Here is a 27,263-nt window from a genome sequence, read left to right on the forward strand (position 1 = left end):
TCGTGATTTTGCATGCAAACAGAGGCAAACAGTAGGCCAGATAGATTAACTCAGGAGAACAGATAATCAAAATGTCACTTCTACCTAGCACTGAAAAGAGAAAAGCAGGGAGTGCACAGAAGGAGGCCTTAGATCATCTACAAAGTGAATAATTAAGAATTAACTTTAATAAGAATTTGCAAAATCACTGTGAGTGGTCATACCACTGTGTGGATCTGAAAATCCAAGATGTCCAAGCAGGCAGATTTTAGCCTTTAGAATTGACTGTCACCCTCTGTCTCTGTCGTCTCTGAGGGAACTGCTGAATCTGACTCATTCACACAAAGTCTAGTTTTGTCTCTCAGGCCTGGGATTTTGCAGTTTGCTCTGTCCAGGATAGGCTTTGTATATACCTTTGAGCAAATTATTGGAGCAGCTCCCAGTTCACTCAGCCAGCTGAATCCTTACAAAGGAGGATTTATTTACTTTTCCTCCTTTGTCCAAATTAGAGGACAAAGAACATGGCAAGTAGTGGCTAATCACAGGGTATGCTGGAGCCTGCTAAAAGAAGAAAAGTAAAAGAACCCCCTCCCCAGTGTAACCCTTGCAGTTGCCCCCAAAGCAGCTCACAAATTACGTGCCTTCCAGATGACTGCAAAGAACAGGTTACCCCATAGCTGACCCCTGCAACAACCCACAGAATGGGTAATAGCTAGAGACCCATCACCCAGGACAATGATGCTGCTTTTCTGGGGCAGCCTGTCATATGTACCCATATCCTTAGAGTCTTCTCTTTAAAATGACAATTTTGAGGGGACCATAGTTTTGGGGAATTAACTTGGCATTACACCATGTGCCTGAGTGTTTAGGTTCATCTGAGGATAAAGAGTCGGAGGTTAATAAAAACAACCCTGAAATAATAGCAATAAGCCAACAGCAGAAGGTCTTCATAGAGGAGAGCATACAGAACTTGGAGTCAAGCAGACTTCTTGCACTGGAACCCTGTTATTTACTGGGCGACATCAGACAAATTATTTAAACTTTCTGAGCCTCAGTTTCTTCATCTACAAAATGAGGATAATAATAGTAACTTTCTCAGAGTTGTTTGGGAATGAATAATATGCAGCACAGTCCCTGGCACCCAAGAGTGTACAATAAATATTAAATTCTAAAATAACTCCCAGCCTTCTCAAAATACTTGATTTGCTTTGCATGACTAAGCCGATTTCCAGAAGTTGCATCAATACACTGCCTATAGAAATGCACTCATTGCTTTGTTCTCTAAGGAGCAACAAAGCACTGGTCAGGAGCTATTTATTCTTTTTACAAAGCTAGGAGGGTGGGAAAGGCAAAAGGCTACAGTTTTCCATTTCACAGATAGGAAATCAGAGGCATAGGAAAAGTAAATGACTTGCCCAATGTCACACAAAGCCAGGAGCAGAGCTGTAATTGGTTATGACCCCCAGTGCAATGCAGCTTGTGTTCACCTTTTGAAAGTCAGGGGTAAGCAACTCCTGTCTAAGCTTTAATACCATCTATCTGATTTCTTAGATTTTTCTATAGCTGCTTGCTGGTCTTGAGAACCTTTGAAGCTTTGGGGAAATCACATGGGTGATTTGACCTTAAGTCTCATGCCACCGGCAAAAGATTAATTGCTAGCACCTGGAAAGGGGCCAGACAATTCTGTGTAGCTGAATAACAGCACCATCTAGGGATGTGACTGTCCTGACAGATTTAGTTAGTACAAAATTGATAAATCTAGAGTTTGTATAGCTTCACTTCCCAGGTAGACAAGGCAACAGGCTCCGAGGGTTGACATTTACAGTAGCCCTACCAGTGTTTCGTAACACTGAATCTAGGTTTTCTACTCTCTTCCTCGGAACCTGGCTCATTTTCTAAGGCTCTGTCTTTAGTAGGCAAGAAGATGAGGGAATCTGACAAGAGTGCCACCTTACGACTGTAAGCAAGAATGCCCATCATTCTTTAACACAGCCATATGATTGCCTTTAAAGTCTTATTTATTTACCCTGATTCAGTGCAGGTTAAGGTCAGAGAGGGATGCAATGATTACATAGCAGCTAGGAATTTTCCATCATAATCAGACTCCAAAAAAGATAAAAGGCAGCTAAATGCAACATAAAAGCTTGGATAGTAGGTCTAAACCCTGGACAGGACATTTTGCACAGCTTGACTCTTATTCCAGACTCCAGTGTCATGAGGCCCTTTTTAGCAATGTGGACTCCGACAGGCACACAGAAACCTCAGCTTTTCTTTCTTTTGCTTTGGTCACTCACTCCAGAAAGTATCTTTGCTTCTTGGAAAGAACTGTTGGTGGTGGATATTTTTCACTGTAATTTGTATTTGGAGCCCACAGGGTTTATTATTAGATATGGTTCTCTTTCCTTAATTCTTGTTCTCTAGTTTTATGTTTCAATTCAGGAGGCATTGCTCTGTGCCTGATATACACCCAGTATACTTCTGTAATTTTTGTCACTCCCAGTTGTAAAATATCTAGCCCAGCAGCTTAGGTCAGTAAATCAGTAGCTTTCAGTGTACAAGATCTTATTACAGTGTATCTGTATACAGTGTATTTTGTGTTGCCAGTAGTAAATAAAGATGGCATTAAACAGCCCCCTTTGCCCTCACACATAAAAAACCCAGTGTCTTCATGTATTATAACAACACATAGAGTCATTTTTCTGAGCTAGTCGTTACTTTCTGAATACAATTTAGTGATATACGTTATTTTAATAATCATTCAGAAAAATCATATATGTATAAATCATTTAATTGCATAGACACCATTTTTAATATTAAAATCGTTAATAAGATTGTTCCTAGAAACTTTGCTGCTCTGAGCAGAGTAAGTGATTTTGTCTTCTTTCATCAGATGAATTAGAGAAATTAGAACAGGAGAGACTGGCTTTGGAAGCCACTATCAAAGATAATGAATGCGAAGAAGAAAGTGGAGGCCTCCGAGGCTTGTTTAAAAAAGCTGGCAAGCTGAACATTACTAAGCCAACTCCCAAAAAAGGTAAGTGCCTTTAAAATTTACAGGAAAGATTACAAGACGAGCCACGACTTGAGTGTCTATGGGGGTCAGTAGTGAGCATCTAAAACGTTGGGGACATTGAGTGTAGGTAAGGACTGAAAGATATTTCCTTAAGAGAAGACAGTAAGGCTGGGCTTCCTTGGTGGCACAGTGGTTGCGAGTCCGTCTGCCGATGCAGGGGACACGGGTTCGTGCCCCGGTCCGGGGAGATCCCACATGCCGCGGAGCGGCTGGGCCCATGAGGCCACAACAGTGAGAGGCCCGCGTACCGCAAAAAAAAAAAAAAAAAAAAAGAGAAGATAGTATGGCTAAAAGGTAGAAGCTATTGTAACTTATCAACAACATTCACCCCTTTGTACCATCTTACTGTAAAAACTTTGCTTTAAAATAATATTTGGTTTGGGAGTCATACAGTGCTTTAGCAGAGAACGTCATAAAACAGAAAATTCTTAGTTAAGATGTAGAGGGGATAGAAATTAGTGACCCAGCCCCCAAACTGGTTTATCTACACCCACACACCTCACACACACCTTGCAGACATTTCAGGAGACTGAAAGTCGACTGGTATAGGTAAATAAGGGATCCAGATAGAATTCTAATTTCAAAAATGCATCTCTATCACAAACCAGAATTCCAGACTTGGAACTTCATTGACTCTAATTACCTGCAGATTTTGGCTGAATGGTACACTTATCTCTGAATGTTCAGTATACATCCCAGAAATGGAGGACCACAGAATGAGACCTTGTTATAAGTTTAATAAACAGGTGATTCAAATAACTGATTTTTTTGAAAATTGCTTTCTTTCCAGAAACACTGCCGGTTTGAGTTTAATGAGGTCCACAGCGACCTCTGCTGGTAGAAAATTAGAATGTTAACATTTCTTTCTTTCATGCACAAATAATCCTATATAGTTACTGAAGTCATTCACTGGTGTAACGCCCAGGAAAGATCATGTCTCTGGCAGGGTCTCCAAGTCAAGTAGCAAGATCCAAACTGAGACTTAGCTGCTGGTCTAGGTTAATAAGAGCCAACCTTTCAAAGAGGCCCTTCAAAGAGGTTGTCTCCTACCCTGGAAAAGGTTTGGTTCTGTTTGCTTATTTTCCTACTGTGACACAAGGACTAAATTTAACCTGTAATACAACATTTTTTTTTTTTTTTTTTTTTTTTTTTTTTGCGGTATGCGGGCCTCTCACTGCTGTGGCCTCTCCCGTTGCGGAGCACAGGCTCCGGACTCGCAGGCTCAGCGGCCATGGCTCACGGTCCCAGCCGCTCCGCGCAATGTGGGATCTTCCCGGACCGGGGCACGAACCCGTGTCCCCTGCATCGGCAGGCAGACTCTCAACCACTGCGCGACCAGGGAAGCCCTACAACATTTTTATATATTTACACAGAATTATAGGAAATCCAGACATTTCCCTTCTTCAAACACTAGAGGTACCCTTGGGTGCCAGGAACATTCCATGGGCTAGGGGAGAACCTACTGTGCCTTTGTCCCCTTAAAAGGACATTTTCTAGAAAAATGATGTGTTTGAATCTAAAGTTGGAGTTACATCAGGTCTTTCAGGGTGTAAATATTAGAATAAGACCATCTGGATACTAACTACTATCTTCTTTCCTTTTCAATTATTTCGTGTACCCATGAGAAGAATTAACTATCCGTTGAATCTGCACTATGCAATGGTACAATCTGAAAAGCAATGGAAAATTCAGAAGTCATAACCCATACTGCTCTCTAGCTGCTGGGGAGGAGGGAAGCATTAAGGTCCTTATTAGTGAAAGTGGGACTTAGTTTTTCTGGAACGCTGTTTCTGCGTCGCAATACTTTTGGCAAAAATGTACACCTCTGAAAGTCAACATGTCTCACCGTTCAGAAAAGCAAGATTATGTTATGTTTTATTTCCAACACCTACATTTTCAAACACAGCTCTGAAGTAGGCCCCTTCACTGCTCCAGGCCTTTGTTAGCTGACCACTCTTCTGACTTAGGACCAACTCCGCCTCCAGGCACTCATACACGGTCCTCTGGATGCTTTGATTTGCATGTAAGTGGCGGCAGAGTTTGGTCCGGTTTGTAAAGATATTTAACTTTCTCCCTTAGCGGTCCTAGGGAGATACAAACTATATGAGATAATTGCTTCAGAACCGACAGGCCCAAACATGAAAACAACAAAAGACAGAACAAAGCATCCTCAGAACCTCTTAGATCAGAGAGGAAGCTCTGAAGAGGCTGTCAGCTCTACTCTAAGCACTATGCTGACACCCTCGCTTTGAAACAGAGCAATGAAGTCACAACTTTCAAAGATGTGGAAATGAGAAATAACATATATGGAGTAGGAAGGAAACCCCTACTGGGAAATAGGAGCAACGGTTCTGAGCAAACACTGCCCTCGTTCCCTGGTACACTTTTGCTGTGTCCATGTTAGGGTGGAAATTGCATTAAAATTTTTTTTTAAGTACTTTATGTACACTCTTAACTATAACTCAAGAAAAGGTGTTTTTAATCATAGTTCCTGGCTTTTTCATCTCATTCACAGAGATTCAAATAGCTCAAATGGCTTTACCTTAGATTCACAGATTCCTTGAAGAGAAAACAAAAGAGTAAGCCAGGTCCACATTAGGACCAAAGGGTCATAGAGAGTCAAGACGGTCATGGTCCCTGGCAACGTTTATAATCCAGGCATTGATGGAGTTTACACCAAAATTGCGCTCAAATGAACAAACTGTCTAGTGAAGGAGTACTTCTGATACTTCTGCTTATCTCTAGAAAACCAATAACCACATGTTCTACTTCTAGGTACATCTGAAAATATAAGTTGAGTTATACCTGAAATTTGGAAAAATCGGGATATTTTGGCTTTTGTATCAGATAATTTAGCATTGGTACCTGCCTAAATAATAGTTCTGCTCTGAGAGAGATTACTAAGGATCTGAAAAAAAAATCTGCTGCTTTATAATGAAAACTGCAATCATAAGATCAATATCAAGTTTTTCTGAACTGTTGAAGGTGATCTAAATTATTGTGGAATTTGACCTTTATCTCTCCTCTTCCGGAGAAGAGGACTCACTATTTACCCATAAGTATAAAAAACACTTACAAATTCATGACCCTTCCTCTATTCTCCTGAAGAGATTTATTAGAAAGTTATTTTGCTTCTTTCCTCAAAAGACAAATGGATGTACTATTTTCTCTTTCATTACAGACAGCAGCATTAACACAATCCAGTCGATGCATGTGGGGGAGATCAACCAGAAACTGGTGGAAGCCAGCACCCAATTTAAAAAGAAGCAAGGAAAAGGCACAATTGATGTTTGGTGGCTGTTTGATGATGGAGGTAAAAAATTCCAGAATATACACTAGGGAGCAGAATTTCTATGTTGATAAATTTAACAAACTGCATGGGAACGTATATGAAACGATATCAGTTAAAGAACAACATTTCCGTGTTCTCCAAAGATTTAAATTAGGTAGGAGCTATGAATGTGGGAAAGAATAAAGATATGAAGCTACTCATTTCCTTTCAGTTGGATATGCTCATTCTTTTGTCATAATCTACTCTCTTTTTGTTGTTAGGGTTAACACTCCTTATCCCCTATATCTTGACTCTCAGAAAAAAATGGAAAGACTGTATATTAAGAATCTATGTCGGAGGGAAGATCAATCGCATTGAAGAAGAAAAAATTACGTAAGTAATTTATCACTCCTGTGTTTGGATGTTTGCTGTTTTAATGCTTTAATTTTAAGAACTGTAAGCATCTTTGAGGCACAATAAATTTAAAGACAAAGTCACCATGATAGGCCTCAAGCTTACGTGTCTCTGGTCAGTAAATTATCTGTGTAATTTTTCTAATCATTGTCTTCAGTCCTTTTATCCCCTTCCACAAATGCTTCCAACAAGCATTTGGCACAGAAGCCTCATCTCAAGTCTTGAATGAGAGTATCATTATCTTGTATAATGTTTATTTTGTTCTGACTGGTAAATGCATCCAAGAAAGGAAGAGCCTGAAGGCATCTGTGTCCAATAGTTTCTTCCGGGAGATTCAAACCTGTTAATTCACAGCAGTCACTCTAGCACAGCACACTTAGAAGAGAACAGAGAGACTACATCTGGTCCGAGCCACAGCTCTGCCACCAACAAGCTGCAGGACTTTGCAACAGTCACTGCACATATCTGGGTCCCCAGTTTTTCACTTGTAGTATGAAAGTGTTTAAATGGATGACTGTTGATGGCTCTTCTAATTAAAAAAATAAATAAGTCCCACGGTGTTAAGTCTGTGTCTCTCTTATTACTTTAGTCATGAAGAGTTGATCTGTAGTTTTGAGAGCAACAAGCATGCCGAGAGTGTGGTGTATCCAAAGGTCTCGGGCGGGAATCTGGAGAATGCCCTTTGGCGGCATTTGGTCCCTCATGACATGCCTAAGTCCTAGCCCTTCCTGGAACTGCTACTTCCAGAAATCACAAAATAATGACTGGCTCTTATGCAGTAGTTTTCCACATTTTCTCCCCACTCTTAGAAAGATATTATAAATATTTAATTCCTTGTAAAGAGAGTCATACTAAAATGGAAACTAACATGAGGTCTACAAAGCCTCTAGTACCTTATTGGGACAAGTGATAAAATCTGAAAATGGTGGTGGATTAGATGGTAGTAGGGCATCGGTGTTAAATTTCCTGATGTCAAAAACTGTACTCTGTTTATAAAAGAGAATGTCCTTGTTCTTAGGAAATACCCACTAAAGTATTTACAGGTAAAGGGGCCTGATATCTGCAACTTACTTTAAAATGGAAAATAGGTAGAAGGTAGAAAGCCAGCAAGCAAAAAATATATGGATAGACAGATGTAGATAGAAAAAGAGAAAAGGAGAATGACAGATCAAATGGGGCAAAATATAAACCGTTGGTGAATCTGAGCTTTCTTTGCACTATTCTTGTAACTTTTTTGTAACTTTGAAATTATATCAAAATTTTCAGTTTCTAGGGGAAAAAACCTTTAATCTATAATGATGTAATAATATATAATAATTATTAGTTTGTCAGTAGTTTGTCAGTAACTCTATAAAAATTATCCGTAATAGTCAATAAGTATTGGAACTTGCTCTCTTTTTTCCAAATGATAAGGAAGAGTGGACAGCTCCACAATATCTTCCCTGAAACATGAAGGCAGAGCTGGGTTTGCTGTTTCCAGTGACTGCACCTACAGAAATTTCTCCTTGCCTTCAATGGAATAACTTGGTCCACATTTATCTGTATTCATCAAGTACTGTAATGAAAATCAAACACTAACCAAAGCCTTTGTCCAAAATCTAAGCTGAAATAAGACATGAAATCAAAACTCTTTGATTGAAAATAGCTAAATATGCAATGATGAAGTGTTTCTCTCTTATATTTTCAGAATGGCTTCCCTCCTGAGCAAATTTAGGATAAAATTTGCAGACATCCATGTCATTGGTGACATCAACATCAAGCCAAACAAAGAAAGGTATGAAACACTGAACAAGATCCATTGTTTATTCGTGGTACTCTCGCCTTCTCTTCTGTGTTAATTATCAGAAGGTAAAAATGTTATGGATTTACTGCAGTGACTCCTGATAGGGTATAATAAAAAGGGATTTCAAATAATCATGACACAGAGCTATCACGATCTAATGGAAGGAAAAGGTTTTAAGGTGAAGATGAACTTGAGAGGAAGAATTGTTGAAACACCATTTAGTTAACATTTTAAAATTGCCCTTCATGTTACTGGTTTCTATGGTGGCAAGATTAACAGGAAGCACAAGCTCAGACAATTCTGACCTGAGCAGTCAGGGTTAAGTTTTCATTATTGAACATTACTGGTGGGGCATCCTGAATGGGAAGCCTATGAGAGCCCCTAAAGGCGGTCTCTAAAACTATCTGAAGCCTGGCAAGAAAATGTATTGCTTCCAAAATTTTTAAATGAAAAACATTGAAATAATTGTTTAAATGTCTTCAAAACAACATCATTTTAACTTCATTGATTGTTAAATTTGTCAAGTCCATGATATTTGGAAACAATTTGTAGGTAGATCTTAAAAGGAGTTCCCAGAGGTGTAAGAAGATTGTCTGAAAATCATAGCCAATTATAAATTAAAGTACTTAGAGCAATGACTTAGCAATTATAAAATATTTTCAATTGTTTACAGTCCAAAATCATATTTACTGTTGCATCTAGATGCAGTTTAATACATTTGATTTGGTGTGGAATGGGGTCTCCAAGGGTTAGAGTAGAGGGAGACACGAAGGTCTCAGTATGGCTTAGGTCCTTGCTGGACTCTTGGACCTCTTCTCATTTCTGTTGACCATCATTTCTCCTTCCTCCTGCAGTTCTTGATGGATTGCAATTCCATATTCCTTGAGCCTTCTTGCTCTTACCTTCTTTTGATTCACTGTTATCCCAGATGAGCTTAATAACTAACTGAAAATCATCCAGATTTACGACGCATTCTTATTGACCAAATGGCAACCTCGAACTTCATATAGTTTGAGGGTGTTCATGATTCCTCCAGTGTTATAGGTCAGTTAAAACAGCTTTACGAAACATCTTAACTGTGATAAGAAAGCTATAATTGACAGGGTTAACCTGGATTATTACTATGTAGTATTTCCTTATATCATATATACCACTAATGCCTTTCATTCCTGTATTTCTACAGTTATAAACAGTTAAAAAAAATTAAGAACAGATTTATCATCCTCCTTGGTAAATGGAATTAACATTCTGATATGAAGTGAACTGTCATGTGGTAACCTCTGGTAGCCTTCCACATTTCACTTGAAGAATTTTAATTCCTAAGTCGCTGCCTCTTGGCTTTTGCAGTGATGTGATCAAACGGGCTCATCTTATAGCTCTAATTGGTGGGAATGCATTCTCTTTCATAACACAGCAGGTCCAGTGATTCCCTAGTATGTGCCACTTAGCAACAGGCCAGAGCCTGCCAGCACTCTGCAAGTACAGGGCCATTTACTGTTGTCTAGAGCACAGTCACAGTGTCCCCTACTGACTTTGGATTTTCTATAAGCCCTGGCTCAATGCTGGGCACAGATCAGTCACCTACTTCTCGTAGGTGAATTCTTCTTGCTGTTGTTTGTCTTATCAGCAGCTAAGGACTGTCTGTGCTTGCTGATTAATTTGTTTCTATATCCTTTGCCTCTTTACCCATCAACATGGTTTTCTCTACCCAAGTCCCTGTTTCCTTCCCTCTCTTTTATGCTAGTCTCTGCCCAGCTGCCATGGTCACCTGCTGCATACCCATCCTTTCTGTCCTATCACTGAAGATGTTGATGTATCTCTTTTACTAACCATGCCTCTTCCTTCTTTGAGTGTCCATCACAGGCTAGACGCTCTTCATCTTCCTACCCCTGACCTTTGTTCCATGGTTTCCTCTTCTCAAGGAGAAAACTCTATGCACAGTCGTAAGAAACAAAGGACCCAGGCATTTGTGCTTTTGTCCTGGTATCTAAATTTGACTTTAGACACCATTCTGATTTGGTGTTTCTTACATATCCTCCACATCCTGCAGTGAAGAGTTCTATTCCCCTTTCTCAGGAAAAAAAAAAATGAATTAGTTTTCACAATTGTGGAGATTCTCTATGTGATATTTCAAGGTCTTGAGGAAGATGCAGGAAAAAAAGTCCATTCTTACTAGAATAACTGCAGTGAATGTACCCTGGTGTGAAGACAAAAGGCCACCAAGAAGAGGTGTGTTGGAAGTGCCATCCTTCTGTCTTCAGTCTTCAGCTATAACTGATGCCGTATTACTTTATAAAACCACCACATGTCCAATGCTGGCAATGCCTTTTCCAATATTTGAAGGTAAATTCTAGAACAGAGAATGGTCATTCAGTAAATCTCACAAATGGCCACTGCTAGCACACCTAGCACCTTTGTGATAATTTTTAAAAGGCAACTCCTCTGAGTGGTTTAATAAGAGAAAGAGAACTCTTCCTCTGGGCTGATGCAGCCCCAGGCCCAGGGCCCAAAGCTTACAGCACTGTCTCAACTTCGGCTTTCACATGGGCCTTGTTGGTCAGGCAGCCCTTGTCTACCATTAACAGCTATCCCCTGATCACTGTTCTTTCTTGGTCACTATTTTCACACAATGTTGAAAATAGTTTGTCAGTGATTTCCGTGTTGGAGGCTAATGTTAACTGTCCTTCAATTACCTTTAATAGATCTTTCAACTACCCGTAAAACATGAGCAAGTCTTGATGGAGACATTCTATCATAAAAGTATTATCTATAAATATGGTAGAGCAAGGGTGAAAGGGAGTACAAAAGCAAAGTTAATGAGAAAATAATTGGGAAAACTGAAAAGCTCTTGTGGCTAAATTTCATTTTTTATTGTATAGACTGAATTAAAAGTAATAGGCCAATAGAACAGCAATTTTTAAACAGAAATCAGAGAGACACCAGAAGCAATTCACTAGATAATTTAGTTGAAAGATGCTAGTGTGATCACAAAAACAACAAATACATTAAATTGTGAAAAGAAATCTTATATGAACCTAGGGGGAAATTTTTATGCAGTCAAAAAATGTTTTTAACTTTGTTATTATGAGGAACAAGGATAGGGAAGGCAGGGCAGCTATAAGTTAATTTTTTAAATTAAATTAATTCTCACTTATATTTAATAGTATGTAATACTTGACCTATTCTAGAATCAATTAAAAAATAATTATAAGAAAGATCAGATTTAATAAGAATCAAATAGAAATCCTGAGCTACCTTTGGATCACCAAGCTAGGAGAATGGAAAATGGCCAAATCAGGGATGAGCCTTAGGATGAAGAAATCAAAGATAAACATAGATAAGGAGCAGTAAGAGTTTAGAGAAAATAAATGGACAAATACAGCCCCATTATAACCTACTGTGTCACTTAGCATGCTTCAATTGCAAGTAAAAGAAAACTCAACTCATAGTGACTTAAATAATGGAAATTATTATCAAACTTAACTGAAAAATCCAAGGGTATTTTGGCTTACAGGTGAAGCTTGATCTAGAAGGTTAATTTTACAATTAAGGACTAATTCTCCTTCATTCTCTCTACTCTGCCTTATATTATGAACTCATCAATCAAAGTTGACTTAGCTTATAAAACCAAGACGAATGCCCATAGCAGCCAGAACTACATATTTGCTCATTTGTGTTCAGTGGGAGAAAAAGTTTGTCTCTTCCCCAGTTGTTGAACTCAGGTCATTGGCTGCATTCAGGTAGCACCAACCCAAGCCACTGAGCCACGTGCTGTGGTCAGTAAAATGCAAGGTGCCTGTTGGTCAAGATTTCCTGGGTTATGTGCCCACCCTGGCCAATCAGTCTGGCAGAAGAAATAGAATTGTATTGACTGTCTGATGCTGGGGATAGAGTCATTCCCACCCAAACTACAATGGAGAAACACAGTGTGCATGCTGGGGGGACAACCAGCAATCTCCTTTCCACTTTCCATTTCTTAGGAAACTATTTTTGAACTGCTCTTTCTAATAAGCGCCTGGGCTGAGATGCAAAGAAAACTCTTATCCTGATCAAAATAATTATATGTAGAGCTTAAACAGAGAAGCTGTCAATTGCTAACCTCAGTCCTATGGCTGCTGAGTAAAATGAATGCCTTGCTTTTACAGGGCACTTCATACTTTTCAGAGCACTGTCACCCAAATCATCATATTAACACTCACAACAACCACGTGCCAGCTTTGAGCAGCCATTATTACCCCCTATTATAGGCAAGGTTATCCAGGTCAAGGAGGACAATGGAAGAGCTGGAGCAAGAATCCAGGCTCTTTTCTCCTAGGCCAGCAACTTTGTGCTGATTACCGCCAAGGTCTCTGAAAGCACAGCACTGTTGGGAGGAAGAGCAAATAAAAGTATTGTGTGGCTGAAAGAATAATAGGGCATATCAGTCTTATTTCTTCCGTGTCACTGTCTACCATTCTAAATAAGTCAAAGCACCAGAAATCTACTGCATTAAGTATCTCTTTAATCCCTTAAAAAAAGCACACTGTAGAGACAACCTACTCCTTTGTAATCTCTGTACTTTGTACAAATCCTAAATCAGGACAACTGATGAGATCACTGAACTCATTGCTTCATATTTTAATTTCTTAACCTAACATCACATTGATTCTAATTATCACTCATTCCAAAGTTACTAAATTATAAGTAAGCCACATTATATAAAACCAGAGAAAACTTTATATTTGAGATCATCTTACAGTAGCATAGTAAAGACAACTACTCCTACAAATTATAAACTTTGTTTTGTGCTATTTTAAAAATAAGTCTTGCGGCTTTGCTGGTGGTGCAGTGGTTGAGAATCCGCCTGCCAATGCAGGGGACACGGGTTCGAGCCCTGGTCCGGGAAGATCCCACATGCTGCGGAGCAGCTAAGCCCATGTGCCACAGCTGTGAGCCTGCGTGCCACAGCTACTGAAGCCCGCGTGCCTAGAGCTCGTGCTCCGCAACAGGAGAAGCCACCGCAGTAAGAAGACCACGCACCACAATGAAGAGTAGCCCCCACTCACCACAACTAGAGAAAGCCCACGCACAGCAACGAAGACCCAACACAACCAAAAATAAATAAATTAAATAAATTAATTAAAAAAAAGAAAGTCTTATGAGATTCTTATGAAAGACAAGAATGAGATTTTTCAGCAAATTTTAAAATGTTCCACAGCTCTGAGATACTGCTCCTCCTTTTCTATTCAATGATTTCTTCTTAATCGCTCTAAAATGCCCTCAGATTTTAAAATATTATTGATTTTTGTTCTTTCCTCTAACATGCACCTGAACAATAGCCATTTGAAAATCTCAGGCAGCAACATCAGATACCAGAAGGACAAAGGCTACATTATTTACAGCAAACATTCAAATTGTTCCATAGCCATTGAACTCACTTCCTTGCTCCTCTTAGTTACTATTCTCCTACCTGCCTGCAGCCTCCTGCCATGAGTGCGAGTTGCCATGTGGACTAAAGGTGAGGAGGGCAACCCTATCCAACTCTCAGGGATGCTAGTTCATCTCCTACATTAATTCATGAATGTCTCCCATAGAATCTATAAAATAAGCAGAAGCAAATTCATTTATGGGCTGAAGTGTCTACGTTACAACTGTGTCTTTGACTCTATTATGTAGAACATGTATTTGCAGAATAATTACTATCTGTGTGTTTGCCTAGTAGGCTATTAAGGCCTCACACACGTTAAGGCCTTTCCCTGGATAGGGAGGCACTACTAGAGCCATATGGTTTTACTCACAGAAAGTCCCCTGCAAAGATAATTCTTAAAAGATTTGCATGACATTCAGCTCTGATTCTGTAGCCAGCAGGGCTAGTCATACCTAGAGTATCTGTGAAATAATGAGTTGGTTTCCCACTGTGAGGCCTCTTTTATAATTCCAATTTCAGCTGGAAATTCTTTGAAGAAATGATTGAACCATATCGTCTCCATGAAAGCTGCAAAGATTTAACAACTGCTGAGAAATTAAAGAGAGAAACTCCGTGGAAAATTACAGATGCAGAACTGGAAGCAGTCAAGGAAAAGGTAAGGACTTGTCTCCCTTAATCTTTACTTTGCTATCTAACTAGCTGAAAAAGAAAACAGCGGTTGATTTAAAGATCAAGAAGTAATGTATCTATTATAGAATTTCATTATTCAAGATCCAGGGTATCTCCGTATTTCAAGTGCTTTTTCAATCATATTATTGAATATGAGGATTTAGAAAATTGTTTTCATTTTTTAGTATAAAATCAATTTTTAAGTTAAAAACAGGTTATTGATACACACTGTGAGGTCTTCTTTCCAATTTAATTTTATAGAACAGGAGACAGACCCATCAGTCTAAAATAATTTAAGTCAATACATATGAAAAGTAAATATAGATTGACTCACAGTTTGAGACAATAACAAAGAATTTTAACCTGATAAAGTTAGCTATAAAAACTAACATAGGGATCTGAGAAAATATGTAATTGAAGCAATGAATATGAAAGTTGGATCCAGCACACCTTGTAGGACAGATGTAAAATGGTGGGCTCTTCTAGAGAACCCAATAAAATGGGAGTTACCCTAATGGCCTGAGCTGAATGAAGTTGCAATAGTGAGGATGATGAAAAGGGCAGGGACATAAAAATAAGGCAGAAGAATTGACATCTGAATTGGATTAGACATTCAAGGAAAAGGACCACAAGAACCTCTAAAGTACAAAATTTAAATAAATTATATTAGGAGCTGAAGTTGGAACAAATTAGAGCAGGAGATACTACAAGCCTTTCAAATTTAGTGGAAAAATACTGAGCTAAGAATCATAAGCTCTGTGTGTGATAAACTTCCCAGTTCTAACAAAAAGTTTTCATATAATTGAGCAAATCACTTATCTAAACCTTGTTTTCTGAACCAGTGAAATGTAATAATAAATATTATTCTCATCACTGCAAAATAGTTAATGTAGTTATTTTTCCAAATGTGTCTTTTGGTGACTCTTTCATTGAAACCAGTCCCCTGTGCCGGTAAAAATCAAAGAGCTTAAATAAAGATAGACTAGGGTATAACCTATGTCCTTAGGATATCAAATTAGTATCAAGATTAGGTTAGTTTTCTTCAGCTGCAAACCTGTTCCCCAGCACTGGCCATTCTTATCTTCTTTTTACCGTTATCCATGTGGCTTGCTTGTTTTTTTTCTTCTAGAATTTAATAAGCCACTATAGCACAATGGTCTTATTCTTTATGTTTCTAAAGTTTCCCATGAGTTTTAAAAACACTGTTAAGTTTCCAAACCTGAATGAAATAACTGTAATTTTTTTAAATGAGGTTTTTCTACTTGTCCATAATTTGAGGTAAGAAGATAAATTCTCATTCATAATTCTGGGAAAACTGCCCTCAACAAAATCTGAATGTTGTCCACAGAGTTACCGCCAAGTTCGACTGAACGAACTCTTACAGGAGCACTCAAGAGCTGCTAATCTCATAGTCCTGTAAGTATCATTGCAGACATTTAAGATTGTTACAGAGAAACCTTAGTTGTGAATTTAAAAGCTCACAACTATTCAGGTGGAAAGTTAAATTTGGAACATGTGGGATTTTAGGCAGCGAGGGAAAATAAAGGCCACCCTGAGACACTGACAACTGAGGCCCATGGGCTCTAGAGGGCTCCACTTGGACTTCCCACCAGGTGTTCCCTACCCAAAGGGCCAGGGGCATAGTGCATGCCCGTCTAGGACCCTGGCTCCTCCCAGGTTCCAGGGAACCTGACCCTGGAATTCTCTGCCTAATTAGCCCCAAGCTGGCTACCAAGGTTCCCAGGCCCCTTCCCTAGATAGCTGCTCCTGAGGTATGGAGTCCATAGCATGTTTGCAAGACTCTTTACCATGGGCAGGAGAAAAAGGAGTGGGCTTTTCCATTTCCACTCTTTGCCCTCCACTCCACAAATGTTAGGGGTGTACCTGCTGAAAATATGAATGTTTACCTAAAGATTCATTGCAAAACATGAAAACCAACAATTTCACATTTATACCTCATGAACTGACTCCTATGTACAAAGTTAACTATGTCTTCACACAAGGTTTACACTGGAGGACTATCCATTTAAGACATAGATTGTTCTCCTGAATTGGGTGGTAGGACTCAAACAGCTGTTTCTCCCAAATGTAAGAGCTTTAAACCATTAGGAAAAGTCATTTTTTCCAAAAATGGGGAGAAGTATTGGTTGATCACATTTTCTATTTAAAGAGTGAAAATTTATTATATTTATGCTTTGCCTCTACCCTACAATGCCCAAGCCTATTTTTCTGGTTTGTAGATATTTATATTATCCGAGAAGTATATCAATTTAGTATCTATATTCAAAATAATTTCCATGCTTTCATTTTGTCGGGGAGGCACATAAAAGGTTCAGGCCACTTGTTATTACATAGCTCAGATAACTAGTGATGTTACTGCCTGTACTAATTGTCATGTTTGTTCTTTATTTTTCTTCCATGCTGTCAGGAGCCTTCCAGTGGCAAGAAAAGGATCTATATCAGATTGGTTGTACATGGCTTGGCTGGAAATCCTCACGAAGAACCTCCCTCCTGTCTTACTAGTTAGAGGAAATCACAAAAATGTCCTGACGTTTTATTCTTAAAAGATAAAGGATTAGAACACATTTTACCTTAATGTATGAGTAAGTAGGAGACATGTTCCAGTACTTCATGTTATAAATCTGATCTGTGGATATGCAAACCTCTGGAGACCAAGTAAACTTTGTCATTTTTTAAATTATTACTTAATAGGAGCTATTTTTTTTTTCTATCAGCTTAAGGGGGTGTCAAAGCCAATGCTACCCCTAGAAAAACATCTTGTCATTGCTGTTGAAAAACAAGAAAATTAAGCAAACCCATGCTGGCTTATGCCCATGAAAACCACCAACTTATTGTAAGCTTTTCCAGGCACACCTAATCTTCTGTGTGCTTAGAGGCCCTGGTAGAGGCTTCAGCCACCAGCAGTTTCTCATTAAATGCCTATTGACAGGCTGGTATAGTAACCATGGGTGGTTATCAAAGGAAAAGACCAACTGGGCAGGAAACGTGATTATGCTTGGCCTTCTGAGAAGCTTATACCTACAAAGAAGATTTGAAAATCAGTAACTGAAACCTTTAAGGAGTACTTGCTTCTACACAGTGTTTAAAGCAGTTACCTAAATGAGGTTATTTAATGTAACACAGATCATATACTTAGAGTGATCTGAGTGATCGCTGATAACATATGGCTTCAATTTGGGGCTGATTGAAAAATATATTAGCTGGATTAGGAGGCAACGTATATTCCAATTAAGTGAAATATATTCCATCCTTAATATATAAATTTCAGTTGCTTCCCCTATTTAGACATTTCCAGCATGGTATTACTTTGCATATTTTTTTTCTAATTAAGTGGGTAGCACAGATGAAGTCTTCATAGATGTTTAATTGAAAACCAAATACCACACATTTTCTAACTGTTATAAAGAAGTATATCCTGAATCATATATTTAGTTACTTTATACAGTGATTGTATAGATTTAAAAGAATAATTAAAACGTGAAGTGGAGCAACTTGCAAATTTGGAATATACAAGTATCGATTTTGTTTCATTTGTTAGTGTTCCTATAATACTTAATCATATTAAAAAACAACCAAAAATTTTTTTCTGATGGATGGCTTGCTTATTTTTTTCCCTGACATATTATGACTGTTTATTCTAACTGATAAAATGTGAGGGGAAAAAAATCAACCTGAAATAAAACCACTCAAATTCGTTTGCTCTGGCCTAGGTCATGCTTTTACCTTTCAGTCACTAAAATCACAGCGCAGGGCTTCCCTGGTGGCGCAGTGGTTGAGAATCTGCCTGCTGATGCAGGGGACACGGGTTCGAGCCCTGGTCTGGGAGTATCCCACATGCCGCAGAGCGACTGGGCCCGTGAGCCACAACTACTGAGTCTGTGCGTCTGGAGCCTGTGCTCCGCAACGAGAGGCCACGATAATGAGAGGCCCGCACACCGCGATGAAGAGTGGCCCCCGCTTGCCACAACTAGAGAAAGCCCTTGCACAGAAATGAAGACCCAACACAACAAAAATTAATTAATTAATTAATAAACTCCTACCCCCAACATCTTCTTTAAAAATCACAGTGCAATGGTGTATCAGATTTGAGTCTGAAATTTTCAGTCGGTTGCCTCATCTGCAGGTTGTTTAAAGCTGGGACTCAAGATTAGTCTTCCAGGCCAGACTCTGGCCTCAGAAGGATGACTAGGGAGGGAAAAGGGAAATAGCAAAGCTTAAGAAGCAGCATATCCGGGACTTCCCTGGTGGTCCAGTGGGTAAGACTCCGTGCTCCCAATGCAGGGGGCCTGGGTTCAATCCCTGGTCCAGGGAACTAGATCCCACATGCTGCTGCAACTAAAAGATCCTGCAGGCTTAAGACCCAGTGCAGCCAAAATAAATAAAAAAAAAAAAAAAAAAAAAAAAAAAAAAAAGAAGCAGCATATCCCTATTCCAAATCTGACACCACTGGACTTAACTCAGGCCTGGATTAGCCCTCTCTCTTGAGCCCTATGTACCTGAAATCCAAATGGCTAGATGCCATCATGGTGACCAGAGCAAGGAGCACCAGGCTTCATCTGGATCTGACACTTCCCTAAAACACTTGATAGGGTCTCTGGAGAAGGTGAAAAGTCATATGACTTCTATAACATGAAATTCTGGCTCTCGTTTCTTGAAGAAGCTGTTATGTTAGGTCCGTTAGGAAACAGACTTGGAGAGAGTTTAGCGTGGAGCATGTTTATTAAGGAGTGCCCTTGGGATCAACACCTGTGGAAGGATGAGGGAAAGGTGAGGTGTGATGCAGTCCCAAGGACAGTCTCAGTGACCTCACAGGGAGCTCTGGAGATAGAATGTCCCTTCAGAGTAGTCCCAAGAAGGGCTGAGAGGGCCAGGACTTTATACTCCCACATTTATCAGTCATTGGAGGTGGGTGGCCCAGGAAAGAGTGTGAACTTGGATGAGGCAACTCTCTGCAGGTGAGGCATACCAAAGGGCCTGACAGCTGTAGTCTGTCTGCTGACAGCACTCCCAGATGCTGCGGCAATAAGTCCTTCATTAAACAGGGTGTGGGTGGGGTATCACCATGCCAACTGCAGGGGTCATATAAAGTACTGGTCCAAAAACAAACAAACAAACAAACACTCAGACTGGCCTAAGTTCAAGTCTCACCATTTATTAGTGGTATTACCTTAAACTAGTTATTTAATATTTTGAGGGTTACTGTCAAAAGAGTGACTGAAGGGATGTCCCTTGGGTTCCAGGTTAAGAAAGGAGGAGAACATGGACCAAGAAAAATGGGGATGGGTGGTAGTAAGGGACTGGTGATGATGAGGTCAAGAGCAGCTGTATTGGGAATAGGTTAGGGTAGCAGAAAATTGAAAGGATGGGGGCTATGGTCAAATGCCAACAGATTTTTGTAGTCCTCAGTGTCCTGTCCTTGTCCTTTGATTTACCCAACTCTATTAACCCAACCTCCTACTATCTCCATGTCTATACTCAGGTTGCTGAGCAAGAAAGGGGAGGTTACACATTCATGTTCACTGATGTCCAGCTTTCTCTGTCCCCTCACTTTGTACATGTGTCTCATCAGCATCCCTACCCTTTTCTCACAATGACTTTTCAAAGTCTTCATCACTTTTTCAGTTGGTGACCCTGCCACCATCCCTACAACATAGCCAGGTGCATAGAGACCTAAAACTTTCTTATGTAAGGAAGACCACACTGGGAGTGTTGCCTTACAATTTCTTCTCTCAATAGTCAAGTTTAGAGCTCTTTCAATGGAAGCTTAAAAAAAAAAAAAGATTATAGATTCTTGAGGACAATCATCAGTCTACTAAATTAGACTCTACGGGAGAAGCACCGAGGAATCTGTATATTCTGATGATCCGCAAGATTTTGGAACTCCTGCTTTAGGCAGTCTTCCCTGTTCCTGTGACTTGACTCCCACCATGGGCTGATGCCTCCCAAATTTATAGTTCTAACACAGAGCTCCCCTAAGTCTCAGATCCATACATTCAATCACTAATTTTCATGGTGTTTCTCTTTGTATATCCTGCAGACACTCTAAATGCAAGATGACCAGATTTCTGTTAAAAACGAACACACAACTAGAGCAAAGGCATCTACTTCTCTTTCTCCCTTGCCTATCAGATCCTTTCTGAAATGACCAAAAAGACGTACAAATAGGAAAGTTCTGCATCATGGCAGGAAACTAAGGAAGGATGCCATTCACATGATAACATTTTTAGAAATACAATCAAGCTGGAGTTTACATGGGATGAGATTGATGAAAGCTAGAAAAGGTCAGCTTGCAACAAATGCTCCTGAGAAAAATCCAACATGTCACAGGAAATAGTTGCAAGAGACCCTGGGAGAAGTCCACTAACTCCTCCCCCAAGTGTGCAGGTGAAGGTTAGAAGCTGAAGGTACGACAGACAGAGTGCAGCACTGGGTGGGATCCCTTTTGTTGGATCCTGAGAATATTCAGAAATGGCTGCCCGGAGAGGCCAGATGGTATGCTTGGTGAACACTCAAAGCAGACATGGGTATCGCAGTGGAGCATCTCATAGGTGTCCTTGAAAGGCACCAGAAAGATATGTGCCACCAATACAGGCGGAGCCAAAGAGAAAATCAGCCCTTGATGCACAATTCTCCTAATACTGTACAGAGAAGAAAACTCAGAGATGGATGATCTTGTCCCTGGGTCTCACTGTTCTTAGGCTGCTGGGTTCCTAAACTGGCACTGGAAGTCGATATCAACCAGGCCTTATTCATTAAATCAAATAGGAGGATTGTAACGATAACCAGGTGATGTGGTGAAGGTCCCTGTGTCATTCACAGAAGATCAGCACATCTGCTGGTTGTCAAACTTAGCATCCACAGGATCCTTGCTGGCTGGATACTGCTGCACAGGTCACCTGGAGCCAGTCCACCTAGATATTTCTAATGTTTTCCTCCACAGAGATGTAGGGGACGTGTTGACATAAGGATGAAATCCGTCTGGACTCCCAGGGGCAGAACAGGAGAAATTCCTCTTTGGGTGTGACTCAGATGTCCCAGTTGCTGACAGATCAGGGCAGCCCCATGAGTTGCAGTAAGAGCCAAGAGGTCAAGCCAAGAGTGCTCAGGGCCCAGCATCTGACCCAGGCATTCCCACGGGGCCACCAGCTGCCCCAGAGCATGGCAGCCCTGGTCTACAGGCAAAATCTCCTCTCCATAGAAGGTGTGTGGGTCAGTCTTACCTCTTTAGGATTTCTGATGCTGAAAAGAACCATCTCAGTCTCCCTTTTTTTAATGCAGAAAAGCGTTTTCAAAAAGAATATATAATATTTCATCTCATCTATGACACCATTCTAAACACACTATTTTAGGTCCCACTAAGGAAGAAAAATTTCTGCTATTTAAATTATGACATAATATCCTATCACTTGGCATTTTGTTATATTAATTGAGATGCCTTTTTTTAGGCTTATGTAGGTATAGAATTTTAAATCACATACCATTCTTGTGCATGTAAAAAAAGGAAAAGATAAGTGAAATAAATTTGGTTCCACTTCAAAGTCCCACTCTTCTTTTCACCTTTCCACTCTTTTTATGTCTGTTTTTTCACAGGACAGATCCTCAGTGCCAGGAGGAGCACTAGTGGCTCAGCATTTCTCACAAGAGAAAGCCAGTGGACACTATTTTGTCATTGGCTTTAATAATTTTGATAATTCTAGGTTTGAGTAGTTTTTTAATAGCTTAAATTTGTCTCCTAACAGAATTTAAAACATTGTATGTAAATTCTGATGCATAAAGAACATAAAAACAAGGAAAAAATAATCCTAAAAAGTCAGAAAAAAATTATCATTCAAAAAAAGAGAAATCATACAATAGAATAAAAGACAGATCAAACATACAAGAAATAAACAGAAAATATAAATGTGTTTATCTTTTTTAACAGACTCTCAAATTTAATAAAAATAGATAAAATCAAACTCTATTTGATCTGCTAGCATAATATTCTACATTATATATCCAAAAGGCTAAAAACAAAAGAATAAAAAAATATATAGAAACATTCAAACAAAAAGAATAGAGTTGGCAATTTTAATTTCAAAGTTTAAGATTAAAAGAATTAGGAGGGATAAGAGAGCATCATTTTTTACATTTATAAAAGATATATAGCCATAATAAAGCTATGATAATAATGGAGCTTTATCTAAATAAATAACATCATATTGACATAAATAACACAAGAATCGTTGGAAGCGAGGAGAGAGTCACTAAGAAAGTCAATTTTCTTAGGAAACAGCTCACCTATATCTCTAACTTTGACAGATCAAGTATAGGAGAATTCAAACTACATTTTTAAAAAAATGGATTTAATAGGTACCATAGTGCTCACAAACACTACACTGTCTTTTAGAGATCTATAGAATGTTTTTGAAAACAAATTATATATTAGATAACTCAGTAAATTCTAAAATGTAGAAATAGGAAATATTACGCTTTTATTACAATACAATAAAACTAATATTATTTACAAATATATAAACAACAACATGAGAAATCTTACTCACTGGGAAAATAAAATTCTAAACATCTCATGTCAAAAGAGAAAGAAATAAATATTTAGCAAAAATGACATTGAGAATTCCACATAACAAAACATAGTTTATGCTGATAAAGCAGGCTCAGAGGTAGATTTATATCTATAAATGGATTTATTAATAAATACAAAAAATGAAAGTTAATGGTCAACTCAAGAAGTTAGAAACTGTGCAAGATAATTAAAGGAAAGCATGAAGAAGACATTAAGGAAGAAAAGCAGGGAAGTAAAATTAAAAGCTGAGGTTCTGGAGTCAGAAAGAGAGGGGCTGAGTCTCAGTTTTCCCCCTTACTAGTGGAAGGCTCATTACCTGGCCTCCTGCAGAATCCATTTTCTCATACGTAAAATGAGCATTATTAAAAGATCTACCCTGGAGGGTTATTGCAGGGAAATGAGATCGTGGTTTTGTTTTTTTTTTTTCCTCGGTACGCAGGGCTCTCACTGTTGCAGCCTCTCCCGTTGCGGAGCACAGGCTCCGGACGCGCAGGCTCAGAGGCCATGGCTCATGGGCCCAGCCGCTCTGCGGCATGTGGGATCTTCCCGGACCGGGGCACGAACCCGTGTCCCCTGCATCGGCAGGCGGACTCTCAACCACTGCACCACCAGGGAAGCCCTGAGAGATCGTGTGTATTAAAAGCAGAGCACAGTACCTGGCTGAGCACTTTGTGGTAAGTACTTAACTAAATGTTAGACCAGGACAGACAAAAACAGTACAACTGATAAGCTCAAGTGCTGTTTGTTGCTATTGCTTAAAAAAAAAAGGAATGTCGAAGGATAAAATATAAATATACAAATTTACAAATGATCAAGGAACTATGAGTACAACTATGGAGAAGAACACCCTTTAAAACTTTATTCCAGTAAATTATTAAATTCCAGTGACATATATCAATTTCTAGTAAAATATAAATTACTAAAATTAACACATCATGTTTGAATATTTATTTGTAACTGCAGAGAATACCTCTAGAAAAATGCACAAGAAACCAGTAAGAGTTGACTCTGGAGAGGAAAACAAGATTAATGAAGGTGGCTGTGAAAGAGATTTAATTTTTACTATGCACCAATAATAATTACTCAAAAACAATATTTAAAAATTGAATATATAAATAAATTACTAGCCTGCTAGGCTGTGTTTAGTTCTTAATTCGTGTTTGAAGGGACATATATTGTGAAGGTCATATGAAATAAACTTTTTAAAGTTTTATAAAATGCTCAAAAATATAAGATATTATACCATCATGATATTTTTTTGCACTTATTTATAACATAGGTAACTAAAATATCATGTAGAAAAAGTTGACTCCACCACACAGCCACTGATAAGTTTAGTTTTGTTCCATTTGAGTTTTTTTTTTAAACATGAGATCTTTTTTTTTTCTAATTTATGATTCTCTCCTGGGTAGAAAAATTAGTAGAGAAGAGAAATATTGCGTTGGATTTCCACTACAGCCCTGCATATTTTATTTGCTGAAGCTCAGGAATGGACAAGCATCATCTTAATAGGTTCTGGAGTTTTATTTCCTGAGCTGAATGAAACTCAGAATTGCTATTATGCATAGTAGGATGGGGTAATTATAATAATGTGATTTAGTTTGTATGAACCCATGCATTGCAAGTGCAGTATGCTTTTACCCTTTTAAATACAAAATCCAAATAGGATACTGTATTAATTTCCTATTGCTTCATAATAAATTATCACAAACGTATCAGCATAAAACAATACCCATTTATTATCTCACAATTTCCATGGGTTGAGGGTATAGACATAGCTTAAGCTGGATTTTCTGCTCAGGGTTTCACAGCACTGCAGTCAAGGTGTTGCTCAGGCCTGTGTTCTTATCTGAGGCTCAGGGTCCTCTTCCAAGCTCATGTGGTTTTTGGCCAAATTAATCTTCTTGCTGCTATAGAATCCATGGTAGTTTACTTCTTCAAAGCCAACAGGAGAGAAAACCTCTAGATCATCTTTTAAAGGGCTTGCTTTCTTACGTCAGGCCCACCTGGGTCAATCTTGCTTCTGATTAACTTAAAGTCAAATGATTATGAGACTTTACATAATCAAAGTCCCTTCACCTTTGCCAAACATATAGGTAACCTAATCACTGGAGTGGCCATCCCATCATACTCGTAAGTCCTGATCAGATTCAAGGGGAGGCGATTACACAGGGTTGTGAACATGAAGGGGCCACCTTACAATTCTGTCCACCACAAATGCTATCTTGCATTTCTGAAGATCATATTTTAGCTACTAAGACCCAAGCTTGGAATCAGATAATAAGTTAAAAATGGCCTGTGAAGCACCCAAATAATCAAGCAGTAACTAGCAATGACAGCAGGGATGATGCAGCAAAACAACAAAAACATTTTTAAAAAGAAAGTACAAGCCTCGAGTACACAGCAGTTTGAGGTTGTAAGTGTGGTAGGCACAGACTCTACATACCTCACTAGAGCCTGAGGGCATCATCAAGTTGTGAGGAGACAGCCTAACGTCAGAAAAGTTCAATTTTCTTCTAGGTGCCCTGGTTAAGAAAGCAAGAATGTTTACAGTTCAGCCTCAGAAAAATTTTCCTTCATATGGTTGACATCAAAGGACAGCTAAGCTTCAGTTACCTGGAAAATTAATTTACATGGAATGACCCTGCAGTGAAGCAGAGTGTATGGAGCTCTTGTGTGGGACTTAAAGAGTATATTTTCAGGTTGGGTAGTTCAAGATGAGGGATACAGGAGAACTCAGAGGTTAAGGCCAAGATCTAGGTTATGAGTGTCATCACTTCAGAGCAGGTGACAAGCAATGACATCTGGAGCAAGGAGCCTGGGCTCTCTTTCTCTGCCTGGAAGATCTCTCAGCACACGGTTGCCTGAGGCCAAAGCTAGGCAGTCAGCTTTTTAGAGAAAGGCATGGTAACTGCCAAGCTGTGGACTCAGCTGCGGAGCCCTGGGGGCCAAAGCTGGGCCTCTGCTCTGATGCAGCTGTTTCCCCAAAGCTGGTGGCTTTCTTCAACTTCCAAATTTAATTCATCTGCTCTTTTGGGTGCCCAAGAGATCAGGTAAAGGAGATACTTCACATACAGACTTTTCTGTTGTTATTTCCAAAGCAGTTATATACTTAGATTTTCTAATTTTCCTGTTGTACTTCTCCCAACAAAGACGTGGTAGAAATATTCTCTGGGAAGGTGAGAAGTTCAGAGAAGTAATTTCCTAATGTTCACAGGAACATTTTCAAAATGAGTTCTATTTTAAAATAGAACTTGTGCACCTTGGAGTTAATGTGTCCCAAACTGAGCTCTTGATCTTCCTTCCCAAAGCTGCTCTTTTAGTATTCTTCCAAATCTCAGTAAATGGTAACCCCATCCTTGCCGTAAATCTTGCAGTCATCCTTGACTTCTCTCCCTCACTTGTCATCTGACCCATCAGCAAATTCTAGTGGCTTCAGAGTACATCCAGAGTCTAACCATTTCTCATCATTTCCACTGCTACCTCCCTGATACGTGCTACTTCCATCATCTCTCACCTGGATCACGGAGTAGCCTCCTAGAGGGTCTTCCTGCATTGGGCCTTGATCCTCTCCTGTCTCATTTCAGAATAGCAGCCCAAGCAATCCTGTTAAATGAAATAGAGCATGTCAATCCTCTTATCAAAATATTCCAATGGTTTCCCATTTCACTCAGTGGAAAAGCCACTGTCCTTACAAAAGCTTATAAGGCCCTACAACTGCAACCCTCACCCCTTGCCTCTGTGGCCGCATCTCCTACAACTGTGCACCCCTCTCTGTCACTCTGTTTAGACCACACCAGCCTTCTTACAGGTGAGTTTGCACCTCAGGACCTGAGTGCTTGCTGTGGCCTCTGCCTGGAATGCCTTTCTCCCAAATATCACTTCTTTCAAGTTTGGTTACATGCCCTCCACCCCCAATCCCACACCTGGCAGCATATTCTCACTGAGGCCTTCCCTGGCCACTCTCCCTAAATTGCAAGCCTACATTCCACATTTCGCTTTTCTGCTCTGCTTCTCTCTTTAACATTCAGCACTATTTATTTTAATCACTTCTTCTATTTACTGTCAGACTAATTTTTGTCT

The 27,263-nt window shown here is 39.3% G+C and overlaps 1 protein-coding gene and 1 long non-coding RNA gene across 4 annotated transcripts in view; one reads left to right on the top strand and one right to left on the bottom strand.

Annotated features, from left to right (window-relative positions):
- Nucleotides 1–17,160, top strand: part of SLC12A1 (solute carrier family 12 member 1) — an 88,881-nt gene extending 71,721 nt beyond the window's left edge. Inside the window, exons 20-26 of the mRNA XM_073800933.1 lie at nt 2,870–3,013; nt 6,234–6,365; nt 6,605–6,716; nt 8,425–8,511; nt 14,447–14,582; nt 15,945–16,012; nt 17,025–17,160. Of these exons, the coding sequence (XP_073657034.1) occupies nt 2,870–3,013; nt 6,234–6,365; nt 6,605–6,716; nt 8,425–8,511; nt 14,447–14,582; nt 15,945–16,012; nt 17,025–17,160 (815 nt within the window). The remainder of the gene's footprint in view (nt 1–2,869; nt 3,014–6,233; nt 6,366–6,604; nt 6,717–8,424; nt 8,512–14,446; nt 14,583–15,944; nt 16,013–17,024) is intronic.
- Nucleotides 1–27,263, bottom strand: part of LOC117311094 (uncharacterized) — an 84,162-nt gene that overhangs the window by 38,309 nt on the left and 18,590 nt on the right. For all 3 annotated transcript variants that reach the window (XR_012330095.1, XR_012330096.1, XR_004525163.2), the window contains exons 2-3: nt 26,698–26,786; nt 25,627–25,705 (exon numbers count right to left, since the gene is read on the bottom strand). This is a non-coding gene — a long non-coding RNA (uncharacterized lncRNA). The remainder of the gene's footprint in view (nt 1–25,626; nt 25,706–26,697; nt 26,787–27,263) is intronic.

Source organism: Tursiops truncatus, chromosome 2 (assembly GCF_011762595.2).
Source record: "Tursiops truncatus isolate mTurTru1 chromosome 2, mTurTru1.mat.Y, whole genome shotgun sequence".
NCBI classification, from domain to species: domain Eukaryota; kingdom Metazoa; phylum Chordata; class Mammalia; order Artiodactyla; family Delphinidae; genus Tursiops; species Tursiops truncatus.